The 12,712-nt window shown below is 42.3% G+C and overlaps 1 protein-coding gene across 2 annotated transcripts in view; it reads left to right on the top strand.

Annotated features, from left to right (window-relative positions):
* Positions 1-2,322, top strand: part of LOC146831256 (lectin-like) — a 107,013-nt gene extending 104,691 nt beyond the window's left edge. For both annotated transcript variants that reach the window (XM_085604119.1, XM_085604120.1), the window contains exon 6: positions 2,070-2,322. In XM_085604119.1, coding sequence (XP_085460245.1) covers positions 2,070-2,155 — 86 coding nt within the window. In that variant the 3' untranslated portion in view covers positions 2,156-2,322. The remainder of the gene's footprint in view (positions 1-2,069) is intronic.
* The last annotated feature ends 10,390 nt before the right edge of the window (positions 2,323-12,712 follow it).

Below are 12,712 nucleotides of genomic sequence, written 5' to 3'. Positions count from 1 at the left end.
CACAGACTCTTCTCCAGAAAGTAACTTCTGAATGCCATCATAACCAAGAAATCTTTCTTCCCTTCTTCTGTCCTTCTTTATCTGATGAAGAACTTTCTTTACGTACCACGTACCTTGGACCTGGGTAGGACGGTCAAGGAATACCTGAAAAAGGATAGCTAAATTATGCAAATGTGACTCTGTTTTTTTTCTTGTAGCACTTCTCATCCGAGTCTCAAGCCATCTGTAGACACTGTGAGTCAGTGGGTACACTTAGCGATTTTTATGGCTTATGATGCACCAAGTACACCAATACTGTCTGCTGTTGCAGTTCATTTAACAAGGTGTCGCTCTCCTTCCTAAATGGTAGCACATAGATTATCTTTTTTGATATATGTAGGGCATCAATATAGGCTATCCTAACAATTTTGTTAAACATTTTAGCTTACAGGTTTCCAGTTCAGAGTACTGTTACTTACTAATCTCTCTTAACAGTAAAAAAGGATAAAACATTTCTGATGATATATTGTCCTGCCCAATTAATGCCTTAAACTACCTGTGATAGCCTCAATAGGTAAAGAGGGAAAAAGAAACAGAAACGATGCTGTAATGTCAGATTACTTTTCTGTAATCTTCATTAGTTTCACTCCTACTCTTGCTCAGCCAAGTCCTTTTACCCTCACTCTCTCTCCCCAGGAGTGGTGACATTGATTTAGTAAGTGCTTGTTAATGCCTGTTAAGTCATAGCAAATCATACCAGTAGTGAGTTGAATGGTTTTGCTAAAATCTCAGAGCCTTATATAGAGTCTGGAAGATAAGATACTCTGTCAAAACATCACATATATCACACCGGTCATAACATAAGTGCCGCAGGCCCAGATTTACTAATGTTTGCATCGAGTTATGTCATGTTTTGGCTCAGCCCTGAGGCAAAATCCTTTTTGGCATTTACTAAGCCATGCAAAGATGATTTGTGTGACTTTGCAGGGTTTAGTAAATAGAAAGTACCCCAACAGAGTGCATAATTTTGCTTTGTTATACTTTGCATTGGGTAGGCGTTAAATGTTTGGAGCATCGACATTGCAATGCATCTCCTCATGTATTGATGCAAACGCAGATTTACAAACATTAGTATACCTGGGGAATGTGCTTCTAAGGATTGTTTTTGTGCAGGAAGATATTCCTCCCTGCACAAAAACAATCCTGCTTATAAAGCAGGTGACTGGAGTGATGCTAGGTAGCAAACTGTGTGCAAGCGCTGTGAGAGAGCAGTAGTGCAACATATCTTAGTATATATGGCGCATTTCTGTTCTCTCCCTTTCACGCAGCACACCACAGCACAGCACATTGCCAGACTGCATTGTATTGTGTGAATGAAAAGTCAATTCTTCCCAGAGGCTCTAATGCACTTATACTATGGCATTGTAGCAGCTAGCTGCCTTGTGTGTGTTGGTGTATCTTGGCCACCAAACTCTAAATAAGTCTTTCAGTTGAAATTCTTCCAAGTTTCCTCTTCCCTTGGTATCGTCTTCTCATTCTGTTCCATCTGCATAGTCCAAGTGTACGTCATTATCAAGTTGTCATGATGTTTTTCTATGAACATGCTTCTATGGAATTATTTCTACACAATCGCATGCATTTGTTGGCTTGTCAGAACGTTCAAATTTGTAGCACTTACATAGTCAATCAGACCTGTACATTTATCTATCTGGTATGTGGCGTGGCGGCTGCTCCCTGGAAGCAGCAGTGGGCAAGAAAGGGGAAAAAGAGGGATTAAAAAAAAAAAGCACTTACCTGCTGGCAGTCACCTCTCCTCAATCCTCTTCTTGGTTTCTCTGGTGCAAACAAGAAGCACCTGGACTCCAAGGCTCCCCACAGCCAATCACAATGCTGCAATGAGGCGTTGTGATTGGTCTGAGCCCCATTGTTCGCAGTGCAGGTAATGCAAACATCTGATACAAACATCAACAAGGAGATTCAGTAATGTTCTGGAGCAGATTTCTTCTGATGTTTAACTTTAAATGTTGCCTTGAGTTGTATGGCATCCTGGAAAAGACTGAAATATGTTATGTCTTTTGTATCTTTAACAGAACCTGGAATGTGGAACGATGAGAAATGCAGCGGATCCATGTCTTTTGTGTGTAAAGTGTATAGCCCCCTTGATTTTGTAGGATAAGCACACCAGCCATATCTAAAAGGACCACACACTGTTGCCTGAATGATTGGAAATAGCTGAAAAATGATAAATCCTTACTTATCATAACCACATGTCAGATAATCAGATACTGGGGTTTTCGGCAATTGATTTAAAAATAAAATCATAGTACTTAAACTGAAAACAAATGCGGTTTCGTTTTCTATTTTCATGAATATATGCTGTACACTTTGATATAATGTCTTCACTTTACCACACTTTTTCCATGTGAGAGTTGTCTTTGATCCTGTACGAACCTTGAAACTACTGAGGCTCTTTTGTTTTTCCTGGCTACTATTTCCGTACCAGAAGTTGGGAGAAGTCAATTATTGATGTCAAAGACTTAAAGAATGAAATACACCTTGAAAATGTAAAACTGCTAATTTACAGGGGTGAAGAAAGATCCAATACGCATAATAAAATATGTTAGAAATTGGGTTCCTATATTACTGCAGTATGAGCCCTAGTCAAGCAGTAACCACAATCCTAGTCAGGGTAAGGCAGACGTACACCCTAAATTAACCTATGCTCACTCTCTGGTAGCTTGGCACAGACCTGTCAGGCTTGACTTTAGAGACAATGTGTAAAGTATTTGTGCAACACTTCAAACAGTAAATCAGTGAAAACAGGCTTAACTTTAGAGACAACGTGTAAGGTATTTGTGCAACACTTCAAACAGTAAATCAGTGAAAACACCACACAAAAAGATTCCACACCAGATTAGAAAAATTAGGGTAAAGAGTTGCGCAGCGGCTGTTCTAAAGGCGATGCGTCAGTTCCAGATGTGGGAGGCTGCGGAGATGCGAGTCTTTAGCAACGGGTCCAGTCCATGCAACAGCTGCGATGCATAGGTTCTGCTCAAAGTTGCGCCACTCAGCCGAGGAGACGTGTCGATTCTAATCAGGGATGCATCGTTCAGCAGAGGATGCGTTTGTTCTGCTGAAGATACACTTTGGGCCCATTTCCAAGCATCCAGTTGGCAGGGCAGACTCACAGATGGTGGAGTCTAGGTGATGAAGCAGGTTGGTTGAAGGATTTTATGTTCCTGAGACTGCAGATCAGGAGGCCAGACAGCTAGTCCATGGAGTCACTCTGAGTTGGAGTGATGGAGGTCCAGTCCTTCTCACCCAGGCAGGAGGGAAGCAGGCCAGCAGGTCAGCACAGGGAAGCAGGAGTCCAAAAAAACAGCAGTCAACAGAGTTGCAGTCATTCCAGCAGCACAGCTGTCCAACTTTCTGGCAGAGTCTTCACAGGTTATACTCAGTTGTGCTTTTGAAATTGGGAAGACTTCAAAGACATGCTTTTGAAGTTTACAGAGGTCCTCCCTTCCTACCCTGGCTCCAGACTCAATACAGGAGGGTATGCTGCCCTTTGTGTGGGGACAGGACACAGCCCATTCAGGTGTAAATGAGGCTGGGCCCAGCTACTCCCTTCAAAACTGCCAAGATGGCCCATCAAGTCACAGCTAAACTCCCACTGTGTGTGGCTGTCTAGAGAGAATAAAAAAAGCCCAACTGTCACCCACCCCAGACATGTTATCAGAGACAGGCAGCTGGCGTCAAATGACTTAAGTAAGAAAAAGCCTACTTTTTAAAAGCCATTATAAACAATGGGGTAACCTGATTAAGTCCTTGGACCTGGGTATTGATTGATATAGAGAACAATGGTCCTTGACCAATAATTCAAGAGGAACTTATTTTGTTTAACACAATAATCAGTTTAAACATTTCAGAGCTAGCAAATGTCAGCTCACGGTTTACATTCAACCATTTTGGATTTGCAAAAATATAGAAGATGTGCAACAACCAATTTACAAAACAATTAATATTTTTTCAATTGATTAAAGACGCAACATGGTTCAGAAAAATGGTGAGGGTCAGAAAAGGAAGAAAGGTTGTTCCAAGGGGAACGTGTAAAGGAGTGCTCAAGGGGGGGAACAACATTTACAATGCAACTGTTACAACGCACTACACTTACAACGCATTTTTTACAACGCAACATCCACTACAACGCATTCCATTACATAGCATGACACTACAACGCATTTTTAAAAACTACCTTTACAACGCATTCCATTACATCGCATACTACCTTTACAACGCATACCATTACAACGCATAATATTACACTACACTATCCAACACTTACCCTACTGTTGCACCCCCTGGAGTTAGAATAGTAATTTTTACCCCTATACTATCCAACACTTACCCTACTGTTGCACCCCCTGGAGTTAGAATAGTAATTTTTACCCCTATACTATCCAACACTTACCCTACTGTTGCACCCCCTGGAGTTAGAATAGTAATTTTTACCCCTATACTATCCAACACTTACCCTACTGTTGCACCCCCTGGAGTTAGAATAGTAATTTTTACCCCTATACTATCCAACACTTACCCTACTGTTGCACCCCCGGGAGTTAGAATAGTAATTTTTACCCCTATACTATCCAACACTTACCCTACTGTTGCACCCCCTGGAGTTAGAATAGTAATTTTTACCCCTATACTATCCAACACTTACCCTACTGTTGCACCCCCTGGAGTTAGAATAGTAATTTTTACCCCTATACTATCCAACACTTACCCTACTGTTGCACCCCCTGGAGTTAGAATAGTAATTTTTACCCCTATACTATCCAACACTTACCCTACTGTTGCACCCCCTGGAGTTAGAATAGCAATTTTTACCCCTATACTATCCAACACTTACCCTACTGTTGCACCCCCTGGTGTTAGAATAGTAATTTTTACCCCTATACTATCCAACACTTACCCTACTGTTGCACCCCCTGGAGTTAGACTAGTAATTTTTACCCCTATACTATCCAACACTTACCCTACTGTTGCACCCCCTGGAGTTAGAATAGTAATTTTTACCCCTATACTATCCAACACTTACCTTAAATGCAATTTAATATTATGCGTTGTAATGGTATGCGTTGTAAAGGTAGTATGCGATGTAATGGAATGCGTTGTAAAGGTAGTTTTTCAAAATGCGTTGTAGTGTCATGCTATGTAATAGAATGCGTTGTAGTGGATGTTGCGTTGTAAAAAATGCGTTGTAAGTGCATGCTTTGTAAAAGTGTGCGTTGTAACGACATACATCCGCTCAAGGGTGTCAAAAAATTCAGAGTATAGGGGGACATAGAGTTTTAAAGACCGTACATAGAACTGATACTGAATACACAGTTTGTTGTAGCCTGGCCAATCACAAGACAAAGTTTGGCAATTCACATAAAAAATTAGAAGATTTTTCTTAGTTGGAATGGGGGTGACAGGAAATTGTGGTCCAGGTACACATGGGGGTTTTCGTCGACGTTTCGATCCGGCAAAGAGGCAAAGAGGGGTAAAGAGGGGTAATTTAAACCTCAGCCATGCGGATCTTCCTCAGGACAGGGGGTGGGAGGGGGCGACCCTAAAACGTCAATTGAAAATGAGTATAATTATTGAGGGGGCACCTCCAAGGGTTGCCAAAAAATATATATATATATTTAAAGGTTACACAACCAGGGATGGGGAAAGCTCACCTCATCAACCGTGTTAGGCGCCCGAAGCGTCCAGGGGGTGAGGCATCAACTATATTCTGTATATGACCTCAATTGTAGTTGTGAATCATCACTTATTGAGGTTGTGATGGGAATGGCATCAGTACCTGAAAATTATTAACACCTGTAGTTGCCATGATGCCAAGAAGACAACCTGAATTGTAAAAGGAAGCTAGGGGCATCTCCACTTTCCCTCAATAATGTCACGCTAAGTGCGCACAGGCAGGGGATCTGGTCGCTAAATTGGTTAGGGCCACAGCCTAATGTATAGAGCTGAAAGGAAAGGAATACCTGTTAAGGGATTATTCCATCAATGTCACAGGGAGGGGTAGTGAACTCTGTGTAATGGCGAATGAATATTACCTTGTGGTGCTTCAAAAACCCAGCTTCCTCACTCCAAGACACTCGCAGCCAAATGGTAGCAAAGCCACATGAGTATTTAAGTAGTGGAGGAAAGGGGCGGGGATGTCAATTAAGGGTGGTGACTCATGCTGCCCGTGTGGAACCATGGCCATAGTAGACAGATTCAATTCTGAGTCTGACATCTCCCATGTGTTTCACAATTCAGTATCCCTAACCAGGTAGCACTTGGAAAAAGTTCAGATTAATGAGCCATAATTTAAAACACACATATAATAATAATTAAGGACCAGACATTGCTTGGAATTGATTATGCAAACATTGTTAAATTAAAGATCACAGTAAGTTATGGCCATAGTAGAAAGACTCAATTTGGAGTCTGACATCTCCCATGTATTTCGCAATACTTGATAACAATTCAGATTAATGGGCCATATTTTAGAACACACATATAATTATAATTAAGGACCAGACATTACTTGGAAATGATTACGCAAACATGGGCGCACTGTTAAATTAAATATCACAATGAGTTACAAATTAATGTGCAAATTAGGTGCGGTTCTCATGTAAGATAACACAGTTGAGTGTATACGCATATCTGGATGAACCATCAATGGCTATCTCAAAGAACAATCAAAGTATAATTAACATTGAACAAAACAAAAAAACACAATTCTTACAAACAAAATTAAAATCATTGCGAGCAGGAAAAAGCTTATGGCAAAAGGGTTAATAAGATGGACATATAAACCCATGTTAACGGAGCCATAAGGTTGGGTGATTTCCCACATGATTGATAGTGTTAGAAGGGGGCTAAACAGCGCTGAAAGATTATTCACCCATTGCTAAGTGCAGAAACCTGCCTAGTTATCTCCTCGTACTCGTTTAAACCTCTCGCTACGGTGTCAAAGCGATGGAGCCACCGGCACTCCCGAAAGTTGAGGACCCTGGAGAAATCTCCTCCCCGTGGGTTAGCTTGAACCTTTTCTAGAACACACCAAAGGAGGCTATCAGGTGTGTGTTCAACGTTTTTAAAATGTTCAACAAGGGGTGCTCCCTGTACCTGGCAACGTATACGGCTGCAGTGTTGCAGGATGCTTATTTTTACTTTTTGGACCGTTTGGCTGATACACACAAAAGCACACGGGCGGGAAATGCCGTAAATTACCCTAGAGGAGTTGCAGTTTGTATGGTCTTGAAGTGTATGCGTGTAGTTGTTGTATGTGAATGTTTTAAGTTCACTGGTCATGGGGCACGCCTTGCATTGCCCGCACTTGAAATGTCCTTTGACCGGCAGAGTGTTCCACAAGGTCGTTCGTGGGGTTCTGGGTTCCATGGGTAACAATGATCTAACTACATGCTCCATCACGTTTTTACCTTTATGGAAGGCATGCATAGGCAGAGGAGAGCCACTTGAAAATGTTCTTTGAATATAAACTGTGAGCTGACATTTTCTAGCTCTGAAATGTTTAAACCGATTATTGTGTTAAACAAAATAAGTTCCTCTTGAATTACTTTGTAAAAGCGGCATTTTCAAAAGTACAATTTAGAATCCCACTTTTCCAAAAGTTTTTAAATTGGGATTCCAGAGTCACCAAACATAAAAAGACCATCTCTTCACAAATGGGAAGTACATTCATAGGATATATTAAGGTAATCCCAATGCTATCCTGTGGGAGGGATAGGCCTTGCAGCAGTGAAAAGGAATTTAGGTGCTTCTCACTACCAGGACATGGAAAACTTAAAAAGTACATGTCCTGTCCTTAAAATACATGGCACCCTGCCCTCTGAGTTGTCCATAGCCTACCTTGGTGTGACTTATATGCATAAAAAGGGAAGATTTGGGCCTGGCAAAAGGATTATTTTGCAAGGTCGGCATGGCAGTGTAATGTGCACACACAGGCCCTACAATGGCTGACCTGAGACATGGTTAAGGGCTAAGTAAATGGGTGGCACAATCAGCGCTGAAGGCCCACTAGTAACATCGAATTTACAGGCACTGGGTACAGGGAGTACCACTTTACTAGAATTACAATAGAAGCCCATGTTGACACCAGAACATGGGCTTCTATGGGAATTCTCAAGAGCATATTATCAAGCCCATTATCGCCGTTTTAGCGGCAGTTTTCTGCCGCTAAAGCAGCAATAATTTTAACGCCGTTTATTGATAATATGCCCTTCACTTCGTACCTGGGACACATATCTTTAAAGGCCCTGATTATCTTAGAAAAATACTTCAAGAAATGTCATTTGAAACAATGTAATGTCAAACTTTCCCCCAATCCCTGTAGTGACAGGAGATTTTAGCAATATCAAAACTGGGTGCTTGGTCTAGAATTGAAAAATGGCCACTCAAGCACTCTTGATTCTGTGGTGCATTGCTCAGGAGGCAAGGTGTTGCATAAACGAGGTGAAATGAAGTTTTAGTTTCAATGCAGTAAAATAAAGATGGCATATCCAGCCAAAATTGTAGTTTTGTAAACAAGAATAACTTTCTAAACATTCTAAATCACATAAATAGAATAAAACAACAAAATAATGCATACACCATTGGACAACATATTTTGTTTGCAGTCACTAGTTATTAAAACCTATTCTGCTTATGAATAAATGTGAGCATGGAGGAGTGAGACCGTCTCACCAAAAATGTGTGCCATTGTTGCCCAATCACAAACTCCAGGGGGCATAATAATCAAGAAACAGCGTTAAAATTATCGCTACTTTAGCGGCAGAAAACTGCGGCTAAAGCAGCGATAATGGGCTTGATAATATGCCCTTGAGAATTCCCATAGAAGCTCATGTTCTGGTGTCAACATGGGCTTCTATTGGAGTTCTCAAGGGCATATTATCAAGCCCATTATCGCCGCTTTAGCGGCAGTTTTCTGCCGCTAAAGCGGCGATAATTTTAACACCGTGCTTGATAATATGCCCCCTGGTATTGTACAAAACACCAAATAAAAATTGTGCTAACACGATCTTAGCACAATAGAATTGAGTGTCTCTGTATTCAAGGTCAATGTGTGAGGAATAGGGAAATATGCTTATCGTTAGATACGCGTTACAACAAACAAATGATGGACGGAATGCTGACAATGCAGAGTGGGAAGGGTATGCTCAGACGTGAGTCCCTTGCTCTCCATGCCACTGGAATCAAGCTATCCTGGCTGATGAGGGCTGAAAGCCCGAAACCGGTCCTAGGATGCTTGTTTCCAGTCCAGGGAGGACCTGGCTTGGCAGTTCGGGCTGGACTGTTCCCATGGGGCACAGGGTCAAGACTGATTTGCATATGGCTGGGTTCAAACTGGAATGGCATGGTGAGCAAAAAAACGATGGATTTAGGCCCAGATCTCTGTACTGGGGTGAATGTATGACATTGTTCTGCATTCTGTCCATCAATTGTTGTTTTTGCATTTGTCACCCCGAGTGGGAAGGGTATGCTCAGACGTGAGTCCCTTGCTCTCCATGCCACTGGAATCAAGCTATCCTGGCTGATGAGGGCTGAAAGCCCGAAACCGGTTCTAGGATGCTTGTTTCCAGTCCAGGGAGGACCTGGCTTGGCAGTTCGGGCTGGACTGTTCCCATGGGGCACAGGGTCAAGACTGATTTGCATATGGCTGGGTTCAAACTGGAATGGCATGGTGAGCAAAAAAACGATGGATTTAGGCCCAGATCTCTGTACTGGGGTGAATGTATGACATTGTTCTGCATTCTGTCCATCAATTGTTGTTTTTGCATTTGTCACCCCGAGTGGGAAGGGTATGCTCAGACGTGAGTCCCTTGCTCTCCATGCCACTGGAATCAAGCTATCCTGGCTGATGAGGGCTGAAAGCCCGAAACCGGTCCTAGGATGCTTGTTTCCAGTCCAGGGAGGACCTGGCTTGGCAGTTCGGGCTGGACTGTTCCCATGGGGCACAGGGTCAAGACTGATTTGCATATGGCTGGGTTCAAACTGGAATGGCATGGTGAGCAAAAAAACGATGGATTTAGGCCCAGATCTCTGTACTGGGGTGAATGTATGACATTGTTCTGCATTCTGTCCATCAATTGTTGTTTTTGCATTTGTCACCCCGAGTGGGAAGGGTATGCTCAGACGTGAGTCCCTTGCTCTCCATGCCACTGGAATCAAGCTATCCTGGCTGATGAGGGCTGAAAGCCCGAAACCGGTCCTAGGATGCTTGTTTCCAGTCCAGGGAGGACCTGGCTTGGCAGTTCGGGCTGGACTGTTCCCATGGGGCACAGGGTCAAGACTGATTTGCATATGGCTGGGTTCAAACTGGAATGGCATGGTGAGCAAAAAAACGATGGATTTAGGCCCAGATCTCTGTACTGGGGTGAATGTATGACATTGTTCTGCATTCTGTCCATCAATTGTTGTTTTTGCATTTATCGTTAGATACGAGCAGGTCTTTGAAAAATGAGCATTCCGTGATCTAATGATTCTAGAGATTGCCGTTCAATGGCTCTGTAACCACAGGGGCTTGTTCTAATTGCTGGATGGCAGACATTAATATGTTTCTTCAGTACAATTGGGTTAGGTGCCTTAAAGCCCAAAACACAGAACCACTGCTCACTCTGCCTCTGGATGTTCCCATGGTCACATAAGGTAACTCCCACCCTTCTCCCATGTGTCTTACTCACATGTTTGAATGGGAACTCATATTGCTTCCTGATTACCTATTCGCAGTTCTTGATGGGGGGACTTTGTGTTGTAAAAACCAAAGGAAATGATGGACGGAGTGTTGACCATTGCAGGCACTGAACACCAGTCAACTCATCTGGGTTTAATCCATCACCGTTCTTTAGCCCACTCTGCCACCCCAGTTCAGACATGGCCATATGCAAATCAGTCTGACACTGTGCCTCATGGGAACAGTCCAGCCCGAACTGCCAAGCCATGTCTTCCTTAGACAGGAAACAAGCTTCCTAGGACCGGTTTCTGGCATTTCAGCCGTTTTCAGCCAGGCTAGCTTGAATCCAGTGGCAAAGTGAGCAAGGGACTCACGTCTGAGCATACCCTGCCAACTTATGGGGAACAAAGCAAAAACCAAAGGAAATGATGGACGGAGTGTTGAACATTGCAAGCACTCACCCCCAGTCAACTGATCTGGGTTTAATCCATCACCATTCTTTAGCCCACTATGCCACCCCAGTTCAGACATGGCCATATGCAAATCAGTCTGACCCTGTGCCTCATGGGAACAGTCCAGCCCGAACTGCCAAGCCATGTCTTCCCTGGACTGAAAACAAGCTTCCTAGGACCGGTTTCTGGCATTTCAGACGTCTTCAGCCAGGCTTGCTTGAATCCAGTGGCAAAGTGAGCAAGGGACTCAATCTGAGCATACCCTGCCAACTTATGGCGAACAAAGCAAAAACCAAAGGAAATGATGGACGGAGTGTTGAACATTGCAGGAACTCACCCCCAGTCAACTGATCTGGGTTTAATCCATCTCCGTTCTTTAGCCCACTATGCCACCCCAGTTCAGACATGGCCATATGCAAATCAGTCTTACCCTGTGCCTCATGGGAACAGTCCAGCCCGAACTGCCAAGCCATGTCTTCCCTGGACCGGAAACAAGCTTCCTAGGACCGGTTTCTATACCTAATTTCTTTCTTGGACTACTTTGAGACCATCCTTTTCTTTCAGCTGGTAAAAAAATGATATTAAAACTTGAATGTAGAAATTATTCAAAATCCAGATGGACAACACGTACTAAAAATTAATAATGAACTGTTATTATTAATTTGATTAGCCTAAGAAATCAACTAGCAAAATTATAACACCAAAACTGAAGGTATTCATTGAATCCTGTGGACAATATATTTTTAACAATGTGCCACTGAAACAACTTTATAGACATTCAATTTTTCATTCTTTAGGATTTTGATCATCTCCATTACGGTACTTAAGGTAGATTGTGATTTTTGCTGTCTTTTTTTCAAACAATTTCAGGGATGCACCTTTTTTTATCCTTTAAAAATATATATATATATAAACATTTTGGAAACAATTATTTGATGTAAGTAAAAAGATTACATTTCACATCAATTTATGAATTCTTGACAGATCAGCTATAAGATAATGTGCCTCGATTGGATGTTCAATTAATTTATGAGCACATTTTTAAATGAAAAGTGAAACCAAAGAAAGTGTCATGGTATAACGAGCATCTTTGAGGTCAAGCAATGATAGATTAAGGCCACATAAGCAACGACTAAAATTCGAAGCAAAATGAAAGTGGTTATTATTGAAGCTATAAAGCAGTGGCATGTTTGTGCTGTGCTTGTTAGCATATAGAACAGTGTTGATTGTCAGTCTGCTGGTAGTAATAGAAACATATGTGGTGAGCCTACCTCCCACACGCACCCGGAGCCAAAGGAAACAAGCATTGGCATAGCCAATAGGTCTCGCTTTTGGCACAGAAAGTTATGCACGCACAGTAAAACATATGCACAAAGAAGGATAGGCAGTCAAACGTGTGCACAAACGTACTTACACATACAAGTAAGATCTCACTCATTTGAATGAAGAATGCGCAAAACCCATCAGACAGAAAGAGAAGCAAATGGAGAGATGAGCACATAAACTTATATATCAACACATACCCATGCATGAACACATACACGTA

Source organism: Triturus cristatus, chromosome 5_1, assembly GCF_964204655.1.
Source record: "Triturus cristatus chromosome 5_1, aTriCri1.1, whole genome shotgun sequence".
Classification (NCBI taxonomy): Eukaryota; Metazoa; Chordata; class Amphibia; order Caudata; family Salamandridae; genus Triturus; species Triturus cristatus.
Note: the sequence above shows the minus strand (reverse complement) of the source record. Positions and strands in the feature narration are given on the sequence as shown.